Source organism: Stegostoma tigrinum, chromosome 1, assembly GCF_030684315.1.
Source record: "Stegostoma tigrinum isolate sSteTig4 chromosome 1, sSteTig4.hap1, whole genome shotgun sequence".
Taxonomy (NCBI): domain Eukaryota; kingdom Metazoa; phylum Chordata; class Chondrichthyes; order Orectolobiformes; family Stegostomatidae; genus Stegostoma; species Stegostoma tigrinum.
Window position 1 is genome coordinate 97,289,265 of NC_081354.1, and position 24,374 is coordinate 97,313,638.

Sequence of the window (24,374 nt, forward strand, 5' to 3'; positions counted from 1 at the left end):
ATTCCATCTCTCAAGCGAATATCTGTGTGGAGTTTGTACATTCTCCCCTGTTTGTGTGGGTTTGTTCCAGTCTCCTCCCACAGTCCAAAGATGTGCAGGCTAGGTAGAATGGCCACGCCACGCCAAATTTCCCAGCGTGTCCAAGGATGTGTGCACTAGGTGGGTTAGCCATGGGAAATGCAGGGTTACAGGGATAACATAGGTCTGGGTGGGATGCTGTTCAGAGAATCAGTGTGTACTTGATGGGCTGAATAGCCTGTTTCCACTGTAGGGATTCTATAATATCAGATCAGGCTCTGGACAGTTGACATTTAGTTCAGTGACTGCAGGTCCTTAGGGAAATCTGCAGTAGAAGATTCATTTCCCAATAAAATACATAAGGCGAGATTTCACAGATTTCTATGTTTTCTGCAGCATCTTAAGCTAATTGCTTGCCTTTCAGCTTACTTTCTGCTAAACATTTTCTTTTCATCTTGAACATTCTTTTTTAATTTCTCAGTCTTGCTTGTGGATTGCTGGGAATGACTAATGCAGCAAATTTTCCTTAATGAGCAGGCATGTAAGCAGCTGGAGTATACGTTTGCTGATAGGGGAGCACACCTCCTTCTCATATTAGCTCCTCTCAAGTCACCAATACTTGTTGCCTGTCCAGCTTCCCTTTTATAAATTCCAACATCCCAACCTTACGCAGAGTGTGATTGACTTCCCTGTAAAATTGTTAAATCACTTTTCCTATCACCACTCTGGTATCAAGCAGCTCCTGAGTCAGCCATTTTTTTTTAACTTCCTGCCTGAGCATCTGTCCATTGACGAACATTACACCTGTACGGGGACTAGATGTGCTGTTCAGTTGCATTATGGTAGCTGTCTCTTCAGCTCCTAACACTGAAGTACAAACTAGCCTCTTTAAAACACCTGGCAACTGATCTTCCTGCTGCAATTATTCAGTTTCCTGAGTCAGTCGTTCTACCTCTGACTTCCCTTTAGAGGCAAATGCCAAGCTAACACTTGCATAAAACTGCTATCCTTTTGTCGTCTTTCCGTTTGACCTGTTTCACCATTCCTTCTGATTGTCAAAGGCTCCAGGCAGATCCCACCTTTCCTCAGTTATTTTACTTAGGGTCATCTTAATTTCCTGCCAAGACTTCAGTGGGTGATGTTTCAGGTCTCCAGCCTAAGATTCACTGTGACAAGGCTGATGGTTTAATGGTTGCCTCTGCAGAAGCCAGTCTCCCTTCATTTACCTGCCAGGCTGGGAAACAGTCCCTCCTGTTTTACTGTCCCGGTTCTCTCTAGGAAGCGCTCTCGCCTGTTGTACACCAGGAATGTTTGTAAATTCACTTCAGCTTACGCTGTGAGAAAGTTACAATTGTACCACCTGTTTACACAAGGAACCTGACTACAATTGTGTAGGCCCTACCCCTTTAATTTCTAGAATCCCAACGGTGTGGAAACAGGCCATTCAGCCCATTGAACCCGCTCGGACCCTCCAAAGAGCATCGCACCCAGGCCCACACCTCTACCCTATCCCTGTAACCCTGCATTTCCTATGGCCAATTCATCTAACCTGCAATAACAAGGTGTAGAGCTGGATGAACACAGCGGGCCAAGCAGCATCAGAGGAGCAAGAAGGCTGATGTTTCGGGCCTAGCGGTCTTTGGACTCCGGGAGGAAATCGGACCACCCAGCGGAAACCCACGCAGACAGAGGGAGAACGTGCAAACTCTACACAGTTGCCTGAGGGTGAAATTGAACCCAGGTCCCTGGCACTGTGAGGTAGCAGCGCTAACCACTGAGCCACTGTGCTGCCCCACTGCATTACTGCACCCATAGACCTGTTCTCTGGTTTGCATTCTCGAATTGACTGTCCATTTTGAATGCTGACATCCCTGTCTGATAGTAAAGTAAACATACTCGCCTCTTCTTTGTCATCCATTGATTCACTATCACTGCCAAATGTTCTGAGGACCACGCTTGTGTTACCAATTTGCAATGGTATGAACAGCCTTGCAGACTTTATTGAGGAGAATGTGCTTGGGACAGGTTTCCCTGGTTAACAAGGAGAACTTCTCTTTTAAAAACAAGCAGAAGATTTGGCACAGTTTGACTCCCAAAGTAATGTGGCGTCCGTCATCTTATCTCGGCCAGCTCGGGTCCGCTGATCTCAACGCAGCTGAACCTCCAGTTTCTCCTCGTTTCATTGGTCTGAGTGACAGTGGATAATTATTAGAACTGAAATCAAGTATAATGATGGTTAAAGCTGTCATGTACTTGAATTTTTAATGCTGTTAGCATTAACCTGCTTGCCCGCGTGTCAACTGAAGCTGCTGTGCCCAAGGTCATGCTTGGTATCCTCCCTGTGTGATGATGACCTTAAAATATTATTAATGTATTTCCTTTGCAGTAAAAAGTCATTTGCAAGGTTTTCTGGAGTGAAAGCAAAGTGCGCTGACCCCCAAGAGAAGCTAATAAAGATGCAATGTCAAGCTTGCTGCCTTTGGGCAACCCAAAGGCACATCACCGTTTAAAAGGGGAGAGTTCTGAAGAAGTGACATACCAGATTTGAAAAACTAACTCTGTTTCTCCACAGGTGCTGCCAGACCTGCTTAGTTTCTCCAGCAGTCTCGGTGCTTGTTTAAAAGGGAGTAGTGTCAAGTACAAAATGGGATAACAAAAATTATACAGTTGAGAATCTTTTTAAGTGTTCTTTAACCATAATATTTTCATCCTTAGATCACAATTGTTTGAAGAAAATTAGAATGTTGTGAACAGGTACTAGAGGTCATACTAAAAAAATGAGCCTGACCTTTAAAATGTTTTGGTTTATTTTGTGTTTTAAGGTGGTGCTAGAGAGTGGTGACACTGTACAGCACCTTTTTCACTATCTTGTACCAAGGTGCACGTGACAATAAATAAATCAATCGACAAATCAGAAATGACAGCAGGCAAAAGAGTATTATTTACAGCTGTTTCTCCCCTGAATTGTATAGCCAGGTCACATTTTAGGACAGAGATTCATAATGTTGCTTTATAAACTTGACTGGGATACAGGAATGGCAAAAGTTTCCAACATTTATGGCAATAAAGGAGATGCTTGGGGAAAATATTGATCCAAATTGAACACAGTCTATATTTCAGTGAACTTTATTCTTTAACCAGTATATCGCTGAACTCATTATCATAAAACACATTTATTGACAAAGTTGCACCCACCCAGTTTCAATATGTTTCACCAGTAGCTTTAAGATGAAAATTGCATTGTACTTTAGCACAGGTTTGGCAGACCATAAACTTGCCATGATGTTTATCCTGAAGACATCCTTGGGAGTGAAGCAACTAGTGTGTTATTAAAGACTAACAAACATGAATGTTTGAGACATATATAAACTGGTGCAATTAATAAGCATGAAACAACATGGAGCAGAGGTCCAGTGTATGAAAGAGCAAATGTTCTAGATGTGTTTTGAGAAGGGTGCGTTCGCACACAGAATAATTTGTTATTTATACTAGTGTGAACTCCACCTTAACCACGAAAACAAATTGCAAGGAGGGTCGTGAAAAATGACTTGTACAAAGGCACTATATTAAAACCGTAAACTAACAAAATAAGCCTAAATTTAACAGGCTGACTTTTTTTTTCTCCTTTCCCAAAGCAAATGTAGTTAAAGCATGTTCTTGTTATCCCATTTTGCATGAATTTAAAAATGGGGCTTCCCTCAAAATAAAATGTTATTAAAATTAAAGCACACTGATCAACATTAAAACATCATATACAGCATGTATGTAACTGATGAACTTGTACTGTTATCTGGCTCAACTGCCATAGATGTATCTGCCTGTGACAACATTGGCAGGATTGGGAAGACAGTCCTTCTGTTGATGAACAGCCGATAAGTCAGGCACTGGATAGCAGGTACAATTTAAAAATCGAGATCCAGGAGGTTGTTTCAGGATCTTGATGCTGCAGGGACCATTTGAAATTTTTGAGCTCTAATCCTAACCCTAAGCCCATTGCAGGAGGAAACAAGAAATCCACTTTCCAAAAATGGCCCATTAAGTTCCTCGAGGAGAGCAGATGGAGAGGTTAAGGAATGGAAGTAGTGAGATGAATACTGATGTGACTGGGAAATTGTTTGAGTGGCAGGTGACAGAAAGTAAGGATATTGGATAGGTCCTCAAATTGGCAGGATTTAATTAGGAGTGTCCCAAAGGATTTATGTTAGGGCCTCAAATATTAATTATTTATTAATAACTTGGTTAATGACGTGGAAAGTCATATACTCAAATTTGCTGATGACATAAAATGACAGCGTAGACAGCGTGGGTGATAGCAAATGGGAAAACGTTGGCAGGTGTACAGCAGATATATCCAATGTAAACAAGTTCATTTTGGACTGAGAAAGGATAGATCAGGATATTTTCTGTATGGTATGAAGTTACATAGACTGGATGTCTAAAGAGACTTGGGAGTTCAGGTATATAAATCTTTAAAATATCACGAACGGGAGAAAATATTCAAGAAAGCTAGTGGAATGCTGGTCTTTATATCTAGAGGACAAGGATCTAGAAGTTATGCTGCAGCCAGACAAAACCCTGGTGAGGCCGGACTTGGAAGACTGAACAGATCTGGGCACCAGACCTTAGGAAGGATATGTTGGCTTTGGAGGGAGTACACTGTAGGTTTACAATAATGATACTGGACGTCAGGTGTTATGAGGACAGATTACAGATTAGGCCTGTCTTCTCTTGAATGTAAAAGGTTAAGGAGTGATCTGATTGAAAATTTCAAGTTTTTAACAGGCAATGACTGGGCAGAGAAAGATAAAGTATTTCCACTGATTGGAGATTCTAAAGCTAGTGGTCATAGTCTGAGAATTAAGGTAGGACCATTTAGGGCAGAGGTTAGGAAGCACTTCTGCACACTAAGGATGCTAGAGGATCGGTACTATCTTCCACAGACAACAGTGGTTGTTGATTTTAAAATCTGAGAGATCAATTTTTGTCAAGCAGAGGTGGTTCAGGGATATGGACATAAGCCAGGTATATGGGCTTGGGTCACAAATCAGCCATGATCTTGCTGAGTGGTGAAACGAGCTCTAGAGGTTAAATGGCCTCCTGTTCCTATGTTCCTCGGACTTTGGAGACAAAGGGTATGCGCACGAGTCCAGAATTGTTGGATTACAGAGTGCAAGATCAGTACAAGGTTGTAGAAAAGTTAACAGAGCAGGACAAGGCATTTCAAGATGAAGTTTTTAAAGTTAGTTGGGGCAAAAAAATGTAATGTCTACTGGCTGTGACAGTTGATGAGTAGATAAATAAGGCTATGGACAGCTGAATTTTATGTGGTTGGGTAGAAAGTAGAGTTTAATGAAATAGCATATTGACAGTAAAGACAGGAAGAAAGATGGAAGAAAACCATGTTGACGGTGGATAGGAGTTTGAAGCTCAGTGTTAGACTGAGGAATTCATTAACATTTCAAATGATCTGTTTTCCTCTACCCTGGACAGAGGTACCTGGATCAGGAGGAACAGATTGTGCTTTGGGAAGGATCAGACCTGCAGAGAAGGGATTGTTGCCCATTTTTAATTTGGAGGAATTTTAACCCTTAGCCTTAAACTGGCAATTGAACAGCAGAGGCAGCATTGAGGGAAATGGTGGAGAGGTGCGACTGAATCCCATCCCTATCCAGACAGAAACTGAACTTGCCACTGTAGATGTAGTCACCAAGAGACAGAATGTGTAGGAGGAGGAAGATGACCCCAAAATGTTCACAATTCAGGTGTGGCGGGGAGGGCATGGATGTGCCTGTGTGTGGGGTTGTTGGGGGTGGGAGGTGCTGGCGAAGGAAGCAGGGATGCCATTGCTGGAAGTGCTGTGGCCACATCCAGGCAGATAAGTCTAGACCATTAGACCATAATCATTTGTGTGTAGCTTGATAGAAGAGAAAGAAAGGGGGGTAGTTAGATTGGTCACAGGACTGCCCATTTTGAGTGTCTCAGAGCTATCAAGGAGGACAAGTGTTTAATCTTGTGCTTAAAAGAATAAAAATCATTCATTGTCGTCAACGGGGGGATTGAAAAGCAATACTTCTTGCAGTTGACAAATGGGATTTTTTTATGTCCACTTGAGGGGCCAGACAGGAGTTTAGTTCAACATCTCCTCTGGAAAGCACCATTATAAAATGAACCATGGAGGAAAGGCAATGAAAGAAATGAGTGGTCAACAGTATTAAAAATAGCGAAGAGGATGCAGAAGAATGACGAGCTACAGTCACCATCACAGGCTTCAAAATCTCCCCTCGCCCCACCGCACCCCAAAACCAGCCCAGCTCGTCCCAGCCTCCCTAACCTGTCCTTGCTCCCACCTATTCCCTCCTTCCACCTCAAGCCCCACCCCCATCTCCTGCCTACTAACCTCATCCCGCCCCCTTGACCTGTCCATCTTCCCTGGACTGACCTGTCTCCCCACCTACACTCACCTTTACTGGCTCCATCCCTGCCTTTTTGACCTATCTGTCTTCCCTCCACTTATCTTCTCCCCTATCCATCTTCTATCTGCCTCCCCCTCTCCCTAGCAGGCCCAGCAGCATCATAGGAGTAGGAAAGCTGACGTGCCAAGACCCTTTTTCAGAAATGGGGGAGAGGCAGGAGGTTCTGAAATAAATGGGGAGAGTGGGGAGGCGGATAGAAGATGGATAGAGGAGAAGGTAGGTGGAGAGGAGACAGACTGGTTAAAGAGGCTTGGCCGGACCCAGTAAAGGTGACTAAGTGGGGAGGTAGGGAGGAGATAGGTTGGTCCAGGGAGGACGGACAGGTCAAGGGGGTGGGATGAGGTTAGTTGGTAGGAGATGGGGGTGTGGCTTGAGTGGGAGGAGGGGATAGGTGGGAGGAAGCAGAGGTTAGGGAGGTGGGGACAAGCTGGGCTGGTTTTGGGATGCAGTGGGGGGAGGGGAGATTTTGAAGCTCGAGGTCCATATTGATACCATTAGGCCCCAGGGTTCCCAAGCGCAATGAGTTGCTGTTCCTGCAATTTTTGGGTAGCATCGTTGTGGCACGGCAGGAGGCCCAGGATGGACACGTCATCTCAGGAATGGGAGGGGTATTTGAAATGGTTCGCGACTGGGAGGTGCAGTTGTTGAGTGCGAACAGAGCATAGGTGTTCTGCAAAGCGGTCCCCAAGCCTCTGCTTGGTTTCCCTGATGTAGAGGAGACCACAACGGGAACAGCAGATACAGTATACCACATTAGCAGATGTGCAGGTGAACATCTGAATGATATGGAAAGGTTGAGTTTCTCCATTACCTCAAGTTCACAAGGATCCTGTTAGTTATTCAAATTTCTTTCCTTTTCATTCCAAAGTTGACCTAACCCCTCTCTCATTATCTAACACTATCTGCTCTTTCGTTCATTATTACAAAGTAACCATCGACTGCTTTCTGATTGTATGCATTTCTTTCGTCTCCAGTTGAATCACTACAGTTTGATCTTCTGAGATTGAATTAAGAAATTTTTTTGTTTTTGTTGTCAAGCGTCGCTGTTAAAATCAAGTTTTTTCCTTCTATCTGCAATATAAATGATTTCCATGTCGGGAATAAACAAATGAAGGGCATGTAATTCTGTTTGGTGTTTCTTTTTAAGAAATTATTTACATAAATGACCTGGTCCCCCACCTCCCTTTCTGTCTCACTAGGATCTTCCTCTCAGCATTCGGACATATTATAAACTTTTGTGTATTCACATATTTTCTTGTGTTGCCAACTAAGGTGTGAACCCAGAATGAGACCTTGTTTACAGTATAAGCTGAATGTCGGAGAAATTTTTATCTTGGGTGGGGAGCAAAACCAGACTGACATTACCCCTTTGTTTTCTGCTCTGTGCTTATGCACTACCACTAAGTTCCAGACTTGCTGCCTGTTAGAGATTGCTAGTGTAATCACAGGCTGGTACAAGAGCTGGCTTCACAGCTTAAGGCTTAGGTAGTCGACCCTGATGCATCATTTACATTCCACTTTGTGAGGCTAAGAAAGGGGGATAAAACTTAAATGTTTGATTTGTTAATACAGCTACTATACACTGGACCCACGTCACCGGTCTGTTGAAGTATAAAACGATACATGGCTTGCTAATAACAATGTAAGTGCTAGATGTGTGGCATGTAGCACCATGTTTCCATATTTGGGTTATGATGCCAGTGCACTGAATTGCTGAACTGCCTCGTTATAAAGTAGGCCTCAAGAAAAGGAGCAGGTAACAGATGACCTGTGCTAAGCAAAAAAATTCTTGTGGTTTCATTGAATCCCTACTGTGGAAACAGGTCATTCGACCCATCAGGTCTACACCAACCAACCAGCCAACCAACCAAAGAGCATTCCAGTCAGACTCCTTTCCTGCCCTGTCTCTCGTACCCTGCGTTCCCCGTGGCTGATCCACCTAGCCTGCACATCCCTGGACACTATGACAATTTAGCATGGCCCATCTACCTAACCTGCGCATCTTTGGATTGTGGGAGGAAACAGGAGCACCTGGAAGGAACCCATATACACGTGGGGAGAATGTATAAACACACAGACAGTCACCTATGGATTTGAACCCTGATCTCTGGCACTGTGAAGGAGCAGTGCTAACCACAGAACAGCTATGCTACCCCTTTAAGCAATAGTGCCACCCCTGTTTGGATGCTATTGAATGAGCTTAAGCTTTTGGGAGCATCATAATGGACTATATTTTGGACAGTAGTACAGACTTTACTTTGGGGATAGTGGTAAAGGCCATTATTTGGGCTGGCCTGTCATAGATATTATCTATTACAGAATGACAGTAGTGTCATAGTAATGGAAGTACCAGTTGCTGATATGCTTTGAGACGACTATTGTTCCTTAAATACTTATTACCGAAGAGTGAGTCCACATTTGTGTAAGTCGCCTCCCTAATGTTTTCAGAAATTCGATCCTAAGTTCCAGGTGGAAATAAGTGAGCGTTTTCACTAAATTTTGGGGTCTGCCTCATCTGCCATGGTCCATTTTAAATATGCCAAATGTTGAACATGAATCAATTAGCTAAATTCTTCATTGTTCTGTTAGTCTAACAGTTTGTGTAGTGAAGCAGCAACAGAATATTTGTGTAAATTATGCTTTTATTGAATCTGTTTCACTTTTTCCAACTGTGTAATTAAACAAAAAAGTTGTATGGCTTTTTTTTCTGGAAGGAACATCATTTCTTGGTGTAGCAACAACAGGGTGGTGGAGTTTTAAAATATTCCTACCTTCATATGTTAAACTGTCTTGTCTTACAGGTCGTACATTTCCGACACACCCCTATTTTGCTGCTCCGTTGGGTGCTGGCCAACTCTCCCTATATAATCTCTTGAAAGCCTACTCTCTGCTGGACCCGGAGGTGGGCTATTGCCAGGGCCTTAGTTTTGTAGCAGGAATCTTGCTGCTACACATGAGTGAAGAAGATGCTTTTCATACACTGAAGTTTCTCATGTATGACATGGGCTTGAGGAAGCAATATCGACCAGACATGATTATTCTACAGGTACAGTCGTTACATTATGCTTGTTCTTAAATCCTGATCTGAATTAAGGTTTTAATTATTAAGTGAATAACAGTGACTTTGGATAAAAATAGCTGTTATTTTCTTAATTTTAATAGATTGGTTAAAATTGACTATTTTACCTTCCAACATGAGTTCCATCATCAAATTCTCATAATTGGGAAGGATGAAGCAGGGTAAAGATATATAATGTTCAACAGTTGTAGGGAATAATATTTATAACTTTGATAAGTGATATCAGAGGGAGATACAAACAATTTAGATAGGAGAAGTGGGCACATAACTGGAAGGCACATGAACCTTTGAGAATAATCTTTGTTCCCTCAAAGTGTGTAAGTGGTGGGGGGACAAGGGGTTTGCTGATAGCACTAATGATCAGCTTTGATTAAATTGGGAAGAGGGCAGGCTGAGCCTTCACTGAGGTTTATAGTTGGTACCTGTCAGAAATTTGGCTCTGAAATTCTGTGGATCCAACACTCTCCAGAAGGATCAGCTACTTATAGATTTTTCCCTCCGAGCTCAGCTAGTGACAAAAGAGGAGCAGGAGCCTGCTTGAACTATAATGGGTTTTCAAGGTCCTTTAATTTCACTACCTTCCATATACAATTACAATCTACTTGGAGTTAATTTAGCGTGTGTTACTAAAATCATCTTATTTGGGTTTGCAGATACAGATGTACCAACTTTCACGACTCCTCCATGACTACCACCGCGATCTGTACAGCCACTTTGAAGAGAATGAAATTAGTCCCAGTCTTTATGCTGCCCCATGGTTTCTCACTGTATTTGCCTCTCAGTTTCCTTTGGGTTTTGTGGCCAGAGTCTTTGGTAAATGTTGCTGTTTATTTTGAATTACAACTTAACTGCAGTAAAAGAGAAAAGATACGGCTGTTGCTGGAATTCAGTGGTTTAACAAGAGAAAAAGATCACAGCACGAATTCAATTCTGCCAAATAGTACAATGGTGCTGGTATGAAGTTATCAGTTATGGACAATAAGCTGATTGAAATTATTTCATCTGAACTGTTGTTCATTATCCTTATTTTAGATTAAAAAATTTATAACACCCTTTTTAATTCTTTAATTTTACTCTGAATTGTTTCAAGTCACAAGTTGTCACAAAATGATGCAGCAGTTTGCATTCCTAATGACTTCATTAAATGCATTTTCATGCTTGCTTTGTAGATATGATTTTCCTTCAAGGGTCAGAGGTAATCTTTAAGGTAGCCCTAAGTTTGCTGGGAAGCCACAAGCCACTGATTCTACAACACGAAAGTCTGGAATCAATAGTTGACTTTATAAAGTGCACTCTACCCAACCTTGGGCTCGTGCAGATGGAAAAAACAATTAATCAGGTATTAACTTAATTACTTGGTTGATTCAAAAATGTATTGTTTTGCTCTTGTAGATTTTCTCACACTTTTGCGCGGAGAGTTGGACAGGATATAATTAAGAGAAGCAGTTAGCTGCAGTTTCAGCTAACAGAGAATTTCTTCACAGAATGACCTGTGTTCTACGCTCTGTAACTCTCACGGTGTTCTCCCTTTAGGGTTAAAATACTGATTCCCATTAGTGTCAGCATCAGGTTGACAATGTTTCAAGATTGATCTTGAACTCAAAACTCAGGAACATTCTGTGGGATGCCATGGTCAACAACGAAGGAGACGTGTATTGGTGATGTTTAAAAGAAGCAAATGCAGAAAATGCTGGAGAAACTCAGCACATTTGGGAATATTTGTGGAGCGAGAGTAAAATTAAAGTTTTGAGTCTGGTATGACTCCTCTTGCTGGTGATTAAATGAATGGTAATGTATCAATATGAGGAGCTATTCGATGACCACATGTACTGGCCTTCTGTTGGCCCTCCAGCTTCACAAGGTGAACAGAATTGAGCTAACCTGTGCAGTCTGGCCAATAATTGGCCAGTTGAGGGAAGTGCACAGCCAGCTTATCATTTCCTTCAAAGTATGGGCTGTTGACTCTCATTTGAACCTGATGATGGGGTTTTCAAAGCCCACTGAGAAAATCCTGCCCCCAAACTAAATGTCAGACTAGCAACTGCCAGGTTGTACAGGACATTGGTGAGGCCTGTTCTGGAATACTGTGTCCAATTCTGGTCACCCAGTTATACAAAGGATATTAACAAGCTGGAGAGGGCTCAGAAGAGATTTATTAGGATGTTGCCAGGTGTGGAAGGTTTGAGTCATAAAGAAAGGCTGGATATCCTGTGTCTTTTTTCACTAAATGTAGGAGGTCAAGAGGCAACCTGATAGAAGTTAGTAAAATATTGAGGGCTATAGATAGAGATAGTGGCGTCATCTTCTCCTAGGATGGGGGATTTCAAGACTGGGGAGCACATTTTTAAGGTAAGAGGAGAGAGATGTTAAAAAGTCATGAGAGGCAAGTTTTTTACACGAAGTTAGTTCGCGTGGTGAATGAACTTCCTGAGGAAGTGGTGGATAAACGTACAATTACAACATTTAAAAGACATTAGGATAGGTACATGAATAGGAAAGATTTAGAGGCATATGGGCCAGGAGCAGATAAGTGGGGCTAGTTTATTTTGGGATTATGTTCAGCATGGACTAGTTGGATTGAAGGGTCTGTTTTCGTGCTGTGCAACTCTATTGACAGCAGTAATAAGGCCACAAGAATAAATTTCCTACATAAAGTAATTTTTTTTCTGATTGTCTCTCGTTTTTGCTGATGACAGGAATATTTGGTCTCTGCTATCTGACTGAGGAACGAAGTAGGGGAGGGGCATCTGTGGTGGAGTTAAACATCCATGTGCTACAGAGGTACACCTCTTACCCAAGGATGGCTTGCATACGAGAGATGGGTTCCCAGTTTCTGCTGGAGAACCAGGCCAGACTGAAATCAGTAACTGGCTGCAGTCTGCTCTACAACTCTTTGTGGGGGCCAAGTAGCCTTGCTTTTATACAGTGCCTTTGACCAGTGGATATCTCAAAATGCTTTACAGCTAACAAAGTGCAAACCTTATATTGACTGGCACCAATGGGACCCAGAGTATGCCTGTTGACCAAGTACTCTGGATAATCAAGAGGTATGCGTAACCACAGTGAACCCTGACTGAGACATCAATATCCCTCAAAAAATCTTTGATTTTAGGTGGTGTTTTGATGTTTTGGTCATAGAAATGTAGTGCAGGGGGATATACATATCACTGTTCAACTTCACTTGCAGCATAAATACTCCGCATTGCAGTGGATCGTGGTGTTTGAAGTATATAACTTCTGCCAATTTATCAAGCGTGCTGCTTGATGAGGTGCTGGTTAAAACAAATCTTGATATAGTTTTTTGATATGTAATCGGTACTGTAATGTAGGAATTCTTGGAGCCAAGTTAAGCTCAGCATGCTCCCCCGATTAAAATGTGACAAGGGAACCAGGTAAGAGATAAGGGGAACTGCAGACGCTGGAGAATCTGAGATAACAAAGTGTGGAGCTGGATGAACACAGCAGGCCAAGCAGCATCTCAGGAGCACAACAGCTGACGTTTCGGGCCTAGACCCTTCGTCAGAGAGTTATGTCTTTCTATGAAGTTGCTTGAAAGATAAGTATTGGTCAGGACAACGAGGAGAACTCCCCTACTATTTCTCAAAATAGTGACATAGGATCTTTTACATCCATCTGAGACTGCAGGCAGAATCTGGCTTTAAGTATTTCATTTCTTTATCATTGTAGCACCCTCTCAGTACTGCCCTGGATAGTTGCCTTGATTTTTCTTGAAGCTGTACGGTCCAAACTGATGTAAACATAATATTAGCAGGAACACGTTACAACTTAATCCACATTTATTCCATAGTGGTTTGGAAAGAATCCAAGAAAAGACTTTGGATTACAACTCACTCCTCCCTGGCTCCTGGCATACCCTGTTGAAACAGTGCAGCAAAGTCTGACGTCTTTTAATTTTTAAATCATTCTTGTTTTGGGTTAAGTGTGCAAGCTTATATAGTATGCAGCAATAGACTGATCTGAACTATGTTAGTTCTGTGATGTGGCTAGTTGTTGAATTTAACCATACTGCTATGTAGAAGTAGAAAGTGGTGGCTGACTGCTTTGCGACGGGGAAGGGGAGAGAAACACTACATGTTCTTCTGTACCTTTCAGGTTCTAGTTTGAAGGTAGACGTCAACAATATAAGGAGAGGAAGAGAGATGTCAAGTTTCAATAGAATGGGATAGAAGTTTATAATGCACGTGTGTCCATGCAACAAGGAAGAAATGAATTCAGTGAAAAACATGTCAATTACATAGCATGTACCTACCAGCGTGTGAGCTTGCTAGTTATACTGGGGTGTGAAAAATAAATACAACAAATGTACTTAAGGGGCAGGAAAAAACATCTGAACCACAATTGATCAACAGATCAAGTACTGAATGGTCTGCTTTTGCTTTTGAACACTGAGGTGTGGTGGCTCTCGGTGCAATGGCAATGTTCACATCAGCTCTTCTACAAGAGTAAACCTAACTGGCCACCTGATTTAAAGCTGTGTGTCCCTTTCTGATCTTTCATATATTTCTCCTTAAACTTAAATCAAGTAAAATATGTGTTTAGAACCTGCTATTGTAGCTATGTTCTGGCTGAATCTTTCATTCATCTCCTCTCTCTCCCTCCCCCCCCCCCCCCCCCTCCCCACTTAACCCTTCACAGTGAATTAGATTGTTATAGGCTGTTTCCATTAATTGTTTGGTAACCATGTGCTCTGTCTAAATTATAGACAGCTTACCGATAGTACAGAGTTTCACAGTTCTGTAGATTATGGTGAAGTGTATCATGGTGAGTTGCATTGTTTATTATAGAGAGCTCAGAAGTCAAGTGCAATTATTAGACCCTCCTGTGAGGAAAATTATTCTCAGATATTGATGAATCATTGTCCAAATAATTCATGGACCAGTCTATGAACAGCTCCCACCCTCAGATAAACCTGCCCATTCCTGTCTAATTGTGCCGTGTCGTTCCCTGGAGGTTGCTGGAATTATGGGATGGAAATAATACACAGTCTCTTGCAAGTAACAGGGAAGGCAACTATGTACCTCTCTACAGCTAATTTTCTCCTCATTCCTTCCTGTTTTGTTTAAGTGTAAGACCCTATTTTTGGATTTAACTACAGGTCCACCACTTGCAAATTTAATGTAAAATTCTCTCATTCTTCCCTAAAGGCTCTTTTACAATGAAACTATTGATTAACCCTTTCTTACTGCATAAAAGATTTAAAGCACTAAATCTATGGCTGGATCCTCAAAATACTGTTCTGAAAAACTATCTTAATGCATTCAGAGAATCCGTCCTTCAAAGTATTTGCACCAATTAGGTTCACCCAGTCTACATCTTTCTGTGATTATTATAATACTCTTGTTAGATGCACTTTAATTTCCTCATTTATAGAGCGTTGTTCATTACCACAGTGCTTGGTGGGCTGTAAACCACTCAGACCAACGTTTGCTGCTGCTGTTTACTATTTCTTAGCTCCACTTGGATGGTATTACATTTTGAATTTCTGATCCCAAGATCCATTCTCACCTATGTACTGCTCAGCAGTACCCTTTTTGTTCTTCCTAAATGTGGAATACTCTTAATTGATACCAAACATGGTCAACCTATTGCCACATCTCTGTAATAGTAATTCAATTAGCCCGCCTTACTATGAATGTCTTCTGGACTCCTGTAAAGTTTGAGCCCTTCATCTGAAGATGGCAGTAAGAGACAATCAGCTCCTCTTAATCCAACCTTATTTTGTTTGCCTTGTTCTCTACCTCTAATTTAACGAATTTTCCTGACTTGATCTCTCACCGACACTGGTTAGTTAACCGCTCTAGTTATAAAACTCATTAGAACAGCTGTCCCATCTGAAGACCATTCCAACCTTGGCCAGACTGGTGCCAGCTGCCTAGAGCCAAAACCTATTTCTCCCAAACCAATCTTTGAACAAAACGTTTAGTGTTCTAATCCTATTTTCCTTCCATCAATTTAATCATAGCTCAGGTTATTACAGAGAACCTTTTTGAGGTTCTGCTTTTTTAATTTAACCCCTAAAAGCTTGTACACTCTAAACAGAGGCCACTTCTTAGTCTTAGACATATGTATGAGTTTCTATTTTCGTTTTTTATGTAGATGTATGTCTGCCTATCTTGAAAAAAACTTTCTCATTCCTCCAACAATGAAATCTTTCCAGCATCGCTGAAATCTGACAATGGGCAGACAAGTCAATATCCTGGGATTCTTGCTGTTGGCAGCACGGTGTCTATCTCTTGCACCACATTGCCCTCCACTGCTACCGTATCCCACTTAACTCCCCTCGTTTGACAGAGTTCCAGTACTTCATTGCTATGGTCAGTTTGCCCATCCACCCTGCAGCCTCTGCTTCCGTAAATATCCGCTGCAAAATCCTCGGCATGTAGGACCTGCATCCTTTTAAAAGTTCCCAGATCCAGATGCACAGATTTGCCGAAAATGAATCAGTTCTTCCTTTGGCCGTGGCTTGTCAGTACACCAAATTTGACTGACATCTGTCCCTTGGATTTTGATATGTTATTTACAAATGAGGCTAATTAACAAACAAGTTTGAAAACATCCCCTGTTCTCACCTTCAGTGGCACAGGTAATAGATCTGATTTGAAAAGTTACATCTCTCATCTTGCAAATTAACCTTTAAACATGGAATTAGGGCATGTCATGTTGAACTTTGGTTTTTTTATAAATAATTATGGGAAAGAGGGAAATAAGGGATGAATTTTCCAGTTAAGATCCCGTTGCCTGCTAAACTGGTTGCACAGTGATATTCAAGTTGTTGGGAAAGTTTTATTAGTTAACATTATTAAATAGGTGGCCGTCTTAAGTTTTTTTTTTCCCCAGTCTGTTAAAATTATTTACACATAAAGAATATACTACCAGTAATTAACTCAGCTACGTTTTTGAGTACAGAAGAAGTTAAAGCTATAAAAGAAGGAAACAATTTACTACAAAAGCAGAAGTTGCTGGAAAAGATCAGCAGGCCTGGCAGAACCCAATGAGGAAGGGTTACCAGACCCAAAACATTAACTCTGATTTCTCTCCATAGATACTACCAGACCTGCTGAGCTTTTCCAACAGTTTGTTTTTGTTTCTGATTTACATTATCCACAGTTCTTTTGGTTTTCATGAAACAATTTACTAATTGTATAGCTCAATGAAAAAGCAATTGTAAAAGAGCTTTATTTGCTGTACTAAAAATGACCTATGTTGATGTGTCTAGGTGTTTGAAATGGATCTTTCCAAACAGCTGCAAGCCTATGAGGTTGAATACCATGTTCTTCAGGATGAGCTAATAGATTCTTCAGCTGCCATGAGTGACAACGAACGATTAGAAAAATTGGAAAAAAATAACAACAGTTTACGCAAGCAAAACAGTGATCTACTGGAGGAACTTGAGGTTACTTGTGAATTTTAAGCAAAATATTTGCAGATGTTCAGTTCTAATATCATGACTGAAGATGGAGAATTGTTGCTGAAGTCTTGGCCAAATTTCAAACGACAGGAGAAAAGGATGGTGATTAGTTGACTGGTCTACCCAGACTGGCTGGACCGTTGCCCTGGAGAAAGCAAAGGGAACAATACTTTCCCCAAACTCCCAGTTATCCAAAAAGGCACAAAGCTTGAACATTCTTTTTTTTGTTTCAGAAAGCAGATCTTTTTAAGGAAATATATATTGTCTGTAGCAAGCATGTATGAGCCATGTTAGACTGAATGGCCATCTTAAATTGGTTGGATGCCAATGGAGTTTATCGCCACTGCCTAGGATATGCAGCATTTGCACCTGGCATCACACCTGCACTGAAAGTAGAAAGGCAGAGTATCTCAGATATGTGAATAATTGGTTAACCAAGCCATTTCATGCTTTACTGTGCAATAACTATATGTGCAGTATGTTCTAGTAACAGAATACTGCAATTAGTCCCAAATGACACACTGCATGTTTCACAATTGGATACGGACGTGACTAACTTTCTTGTCCAGTGTGATATCAGGTACATAGGCCCTCTATCCCAACAAATGGCTTTTGAAGCATGGTACATGTTCCTTTGGTTGTCCATAATAGGCAAAGTACAGACTATACGCGGGTAGCCCATTATTGTGAATCTCAGAGTAAGACCTTGGTCTAGATATGGTTCTACAGTTAGATAATACTTACTGAGTACTCCTGGCCGTGCTAGTTGGTACACTTGCAACCATTTTTAAGATAATCCGTAAAGTTCATTTAACCTTATTAGAAGTGATATGCGTTCATTCACAGAGACCTGTTGTCTGCAAAGAGAATGAATACATTCAAATATTGCATTTTATTGAGTGATTGGGAACTTGTAGAGCATGCAGTTCTCCATCACTTTCTCCATTGAAATACCTCAGATAATCAGAATCACCTTAACAACTAATCAGCATCCTTTTAACTTGAAGTATAAATTATTGCAATCGTTTGAAATTTGGCACTCTTCCATTGGTCCTGATAAGTGTGAAATTGAAGCTTTGACAGTATGTCACTTCTCAGGTATTCAGGCGCTGTACTATTGACCTCTAATACTGTGATAATGTGACAGCCCAGCAGTAAAATATACAAAAATCACACTCTTATAGTAAGGAATTAATTTATAGCTTCATGCGCATGAAAAGTCACAAATTTTAAATGTGTAATTTGCAAATAAGTACAGCTGGTGATGCAGTTTATATCCAAGGCAAGTTTGAGAAATTTCATTAGACTGCTTTTGTACTCTGATGACTAACTGAAGAGTTGCTTTTAACAGAAGACCTTTTACTTGCCTTCTCTGGGAAAACTGAATTACTCTAGGAATTAAAAGGCTGTGGATCTCGGGCCAAAAGAAGTGTTCAGTAGTACAATTGACAGATTATCCCAAAAGAGTATTAATATTGAAGAGCTTGGAACAAGGACATAGTATGGTAGCTGGGTTTATGATCTTGCTACCTGGACTAATATGAACCAATAATCCTGAGAAATTAGTTCAAATTCCACCACGGCAGAAAAGAACTTAAATATAGCTAAGTAAATAAATCTGGAAAGGCAATCTACAGACCGCAAAACTGCTGGATTCACATGAAAGGACATCTGCTTCACCAATGACCTTTTGGGAAGCACATCTGTCTCTAACCAGTCTGGCCTATATACAACTCTAAACTGACACCAATGTGGTTGACACTTAAGTGCCCTCAGCAGTGGCTTAGCAAATTATTCAAGTTGTACAGAGAAAGTGAAACCCGTATCACACAAATGTTATTTTTAGTAAAACAAGAGTTCAGGAACCAACCAAGCATATTCTGATTGCATCAGGTTACGAAGTTCAGAGCAATATATTTCAGTTCCTGCAGTCAAGTCCCGCACGAGAAACCTGAAAGCAGGTTGATATTTTGGTGAGATATAAACTGAGACTTCCCTCTTCTGTGCCCGTAAATCATCCAAAACCTCATTTCAGAGAATAGCAGAGAGCTTTTCCTTGCCTGAACTGCAATAATCTCTCAGGGGATTACCTCATTGTTTGTTGGATCATGTGTACAAACTGAGGGTTGTATTTCCCTTTGATACATGTCTGCTTATCCATTGAAAAATTATTCCTTATCTGTAAAATATTTTCTTGACTGCACAGAGGTTGTGAAAGCTAGCATATAAATATGTCTGTCTTTTCTTCATGAAAGGTCGCTCATACAAGAATTGAGAGCCTGGAAGCTACAGTAAAAGCCTTGCTAAGCAATGAAGGAAGGTTGAAGCAAGTCATTTGTACCTTAGAGCTGGAAAGAGCTGCACTCTTGGCTGCAGTTGAAGAATTTCAAAAGCAGGTTCCTAGCAGTGAACATGCTGACAACAGAACACAGTCTGAAGCACAAGAAAATGATTGTAAAATCTGATGCACTTTACATAAGAGAAAACAAATTGTTTTTTAAAAAAAATTAATTAAGCAAATGGAACTTTCTGGTTCCTCCACAACAAGTACGATCCTTATTTGGGTCTATTTGAAGGCACAACAGTATCCAGCAATGTAGTGACAACACGAATCACTGGATCATCGCTGTTAAAGACCGATTAACAAGAGATTCCTTTCTGCAAGAATTGTGGGATTAATACCTAATGGTTGCACCCTGTTTTTTTTAATGTATAGACCAAGTCGAACCAATAGATTTGGATACAGTGTTTGAAGTGTTTGCCATAGTATCTTGTATACAGATACAGTTTAGAGTGAAACATATACTTGCAGCATATTGCTAATGTCGAAACATTTCGACCTACAGCATTACTTCCTGGATTGTCACTCCATTTCGGGTGATAACAAACTATTCTGAACTTCTTTTGGCCATTAATTGGGCATTTTGCTTTACTTTCCACAATTCACTTTCTGTAAGTAGTGTTTTTGTTTGTAGGAAAAGCAAGATTTCATTTTTACATTTCTTACAAAAGCATTTCTATACTTTGGTAATGTCTTTAGATTGATCCCATCTGATAGAAACCATTTGGGCAAATAAAAAGCACATTGACCTGACCCACTGCAGCTCAGTTAATCTAGAGCAATTGCATCACTGAGCAGTGAAAAAGAAAACTGAGAAGCAAGGAGAGATCAGATGTCTCATTGGTAAATATTGCTTTGTCAAAATATTAAAAGGAGGATAGAAGAGGGAAAGATGGGGTCTTCGAACTGGTGCTAATAGGGAATTATATGAATTTATTTCTGGGGCCATTAAGCATGTTAGTGTATATTAATGTCCCCAACAGTTCTATTTCAGTATTATTTTTAATAAACACTGCAACTTATCGATTTTTCTCTACTGCTGTGCTGCCCCCATGAGTCTGGGGTGTAAATGGTCAATGGGCATCTGTGCATTGACAGTTGTAACTCCGAAGGTACAGCTGCCGACTTTACTTTACATCTGTGCATCACACAGGCAAAAGTTGCACTGTGTTTTTATTTTTTTTAAGAAACTAGCCAAAAAGAATTGTTAGGATCATGTTGCTTTGGTTTTACATCTCTCTCTCATGTCATTCCCATATTGAAGTGGTGCAGTTGAACAGGGGGCAAAAAAAGGAAGAAAAAATTACATGAGTCATTCGAACAATAAATACTGTTGGCATTTATGCTGTTCCACTATACCTTTTGAACACTTCTCCACTCAACAATTACAAGTCATTCTAGTTCTAGCTATAATAGTATTAGTGGCGAATCATTGAATCGTACATATCTGGCTCACTAGTAAAGTTGTCAGGAAGGTAAAGAGCGTTAGGAAAAGTGAGACACCTTAAAAATGCATTATTAGCTGATTTTTATATTTTTGCTTAAAAATAAAGACTAAATTCATTTTGTGGACAATGTTAATACCAGATTCAAAAATAAATTCAAAGTACTTCCAGCAAGTTACAGATGTAAATACAAATTTAAAAATATATGGACAAGTAGAAATTGCAATCCAAATTAAGTGGCATTTTTATAATACTTGCATAATTAGTAATATTTGCTGTTATGGAAAGTAGCTTCTTGCCCATCTTTCGTCAGTGTCAGTATGTTACCATTGTATGAATAGGAAGTGCCCAAGAAAGGGGAAACTGTTAACCATGGTTGTATGGCAGTTATAATTGTTGATGATGTTCATCATGTACTGACAAAGCTAGCATTAGTATTTACATCTGACGAAATTCTAGTACCAAAAGCAAAACACCAAAGGTGACAATATTCTTTAACATGAATTTGCCATTCAATAGGCATTTCGTTTAACAATGCAGTGTATAGGTATATTGATGCCATTGAATAGTGATTGACAATTGTTTGAGTTATTGAATGTGACCTTCTGACAACCAATGAATGTGAAGAGTGTGAAAATGCTGAAAGTTTGCTCAATAGACTTGAAAATCCAATTAAGCAACACTGTAACCACAAGCTGATTTTTACTGAAAATCAGAATTTCGGTACATTACTGTTTTTTTTTCTGTATTTAAGCCAAATTTCTTGTAATTTTGGAAACCATTAACACAGTATTTGGTAAGGAAACTTGCTTTAGGCAGAACTGGTTTCTACCTGGTTAAATGGATTGCTTGCTGTTCTCCTTTCAGTCTTTTTCATCCTTTAATAAGGAACTCCAGAGTTAAAGGCTGAAAGGACGTGTAACTTTTCTTTGTCTACTGATCGTTTGGATACTCTCTTTGGATTATTCAAAAACCAAATAGAAGAAGAATGATGTGCCCATTAATTAGATAAATTGAACTGGTACATATCCCAGCTGTGTATATTTTTCAATGAAGACTATTTTGGAGGAGATATATGACATTTGAATTGGACTGATAGCCTAAAGACAGTAAAAGTTCTTGCTATCATTACCTGAAGGAACTCCTTTAAAGAAAAGGCAGTGTAGGTATTGAACATCATTCCACTGTAAAGATTTCAATGTATTTGAACACCAGCATAATTAATGGTGCTTTACATGTTCCTGTGCCTTCTTTGTATGATTCTGATTCCTCAGTTGTAAGATTGCATAATAGTGAGCCAAGCTATATGGCACCAGCAAATGGTGTGCATTAAATGGATTGCCGCAAAGCTGTGATTTTTTTCTCTTGTTACCCATTCAGTGGGTTTCTTTGAATCACAACAGTTCACACTGGGTCTCAGCCGAATTTCTTTATCACTAGCCATATGCTGTAAATTAGTCAAAGACTGTCACCATCTATTGTTTATCAGCAAATAAGCGACCAGCATTAGTGTCAGACTTAAAATGTAACTTGATACCGACTGGTCTAAAAAGAAAGTTAAATTTGGGTTCAATTTGTATTGATTGATAATGCCCCTGTGAAATTCAAGATGACTGGTATATGTATCTCTCCCACTGTTGGATCTGCAGTATTGCATTTAACTTTAGTGTAGTTCTCTGTTGAGAATATTCATACATTTCTACACTGTTACAGATCCAGTAAAAGAGCTTGACAAGTTTGGAATGTTTACACTGCCATCTCACTTCTTTTTTTTTGGTAATCTGCTATGTGGGCTCCAGTGTTTAAAAGTGGAATGTTGCTGCTGATTCTTTTTTAGTAGTAATTATAAATGTTACGCCTGTGATTCATGGCAAACATGTCCCTGTGCCTAACTTCAGAAACTCTATGGGGTACGGCAAGAGGGAAAGAGATGGATGTACCAAAGGAATTGGGCATATGCAGAATTAGAATAAGATGCCATTCCTGTTTTTAGTTTGAATTTTTATTTAATAAACTGTTTTGAATCACTGTAATTTATTATTTGTTTGATTCATTTCTACATCTTGGATCCAAACACTATACATATAATTGCTGGGATGTATCCGCTGGGATGTATCCACTGGGATTCTCTGCAGTTAATCCTAGGAGACTTTCTGTGGGACACAGTGATGGTTTGAGTCCGTCCGTAACCAACCAATGGAAGGTGCCTGTGATATTGGGGGGATGTCTAAGGAAAAGTGTTTACAGATCCAGTGAAGGTTGCTGGGATAGATTGGTTTTGAAACTCTCTGTCAAGGGTGGGTAGAGATTGCATACTTAAAATCCAAAAGAAGGAACCATAACATAGAGTTGCAAATATGTTGCATTTGCAGCCATTCTTTCTGATTATAACATGTTTTCCCTCATTGCCATACTTTGGATCGCTCCCAATGAATTCTTGCAACTTGCTGTCATTGTATACCCATTCGACCTGCCTTGAGGGAATTTAATTATTTGCTCGTAGAATTGAGGGTTTGGAGATTATGGGTCTATCTGCTGGGCCAGCCTCTCCTGTGCTGTTCTTAATGTATTGTGTTCTTAATGGAAACAGTGAGAATGGTCTCTGCTTATCATGAGATGCAGTCAAGCCTAGATGTCAATAGGCAGACTACAACGGCAAATGAAGGAAAGTGTCTGAAACAAGGAATTGTGTGATGTGAGGCTTTCAGTAGGATCACTGGCAGATAAAGTCTGGGGTTGATGCCTTGCAGTGCCTTATGCATATTAATGTCAGATGTTTAATACAGTATATTGTGTGTAGCTGACTAGTCCTACCTTTCCTGATCTGATAAAGTCATGAAAGTTATTGCAGTGCTGATTTGCTCTATCAGTGCAATGATTGAGGTGGCCCTTGACTCTATTCATAGTAACTGAGAAATTAGAATTTTACAGTACAGAAGAGGCTGTTTGAACCATCAAGTCTGTACTGACCAAATAAGAAACACTCCAACTCTACTACAGGGGAGTATAGAAAGTGCCAGCGTTAACTTAAAAAAAAATTAGGAAAGCAAAAATGGGGCATGAAAGAAATGTTGGAGGGTAAGATTAGGGAAAATCTCAAGATATGCGATCAGTATATCAAAGGGAAGAGGGTAGCCAGAGAAACAGTAGGAACCAAGGGAGCAGAGAAATCAAGGGCCAAAATCAAACTGAAGTGCAATGAAAAAAAATGGAACAGGGCAAGTAATGTTATCAAGATAAGCCGTAAGGCTTTGTTTCTAATGCACAGTGTTCCAAGTAGAGTGGATGAATTAATTATGCAAATAGATGAAAACTGGTACGATACAGGCTGAGAATTACAGAGACGTGACTGCAGGGTGGGGAGAGATGGAAACTGAACATCCAGGGAGATCCAGTATTTAAGAAAGACAGACAAAAAGGAAAAAGCAATGTTGTTGAATTGATGAGTAAAGTGGAAATTAGGGAAGATATTAGCTCCGATGATGTGACATCTATAAATAGAGCTGAGAAACCCCTGGGGGCAAAAAAAGTGTAAGTTGTGAAAAAGCCACCAAAGTATAGGGTGATGTTAAGCATGGCATTAAAGAGG

General features: G+C 40.3%; 1 protein-coding gene across 4 annotated transcripts in view; it reads left to right on the forward strand.

Annotated features, from left to right (window-relative positions):
• The window catches only part of tbc1d1 (TBC1 (tre-2/USP6, BUB2, cdc16) domain family, member 1), a 260,206-nt gene extending 237,388 nt beyond the window's left edge, over window positions 1-22,818 (forward strand). For all 4 annotated transcript variants that reach the window (XM_048535085.2, XM_048535091.2, XM_048535100.2 and 1 more), the window contains 5 exons: window positions 9,293-9,537; window positions 10,224-10,383; window positions 10,740-10,909; window positions 16,808-16,984; window positions 19,255-22,818. In XM_048535085.2, the coding sequence (XP_048391042.1) occupies window positions 9,293-9,537; window positions 10,224-10,383; window positions 10,740-10,909; window positions 16,808-16,984; window positions 19,255-19,464 (962 nt within the window). In that variant the 3' untranslated portion in view covers window positions 19,465-22,818. The remainder of the gene's footprint in view (window positions 1-9,292; window positions 9,538-10,223; window positions 10,384-10,739; window positions 10,910-16,807; window positions 16,985-19,254) is intronic.
• The last annotated feature ends 1,556 nt before the right edge of the window (window positions 22,819-24,374 follow it).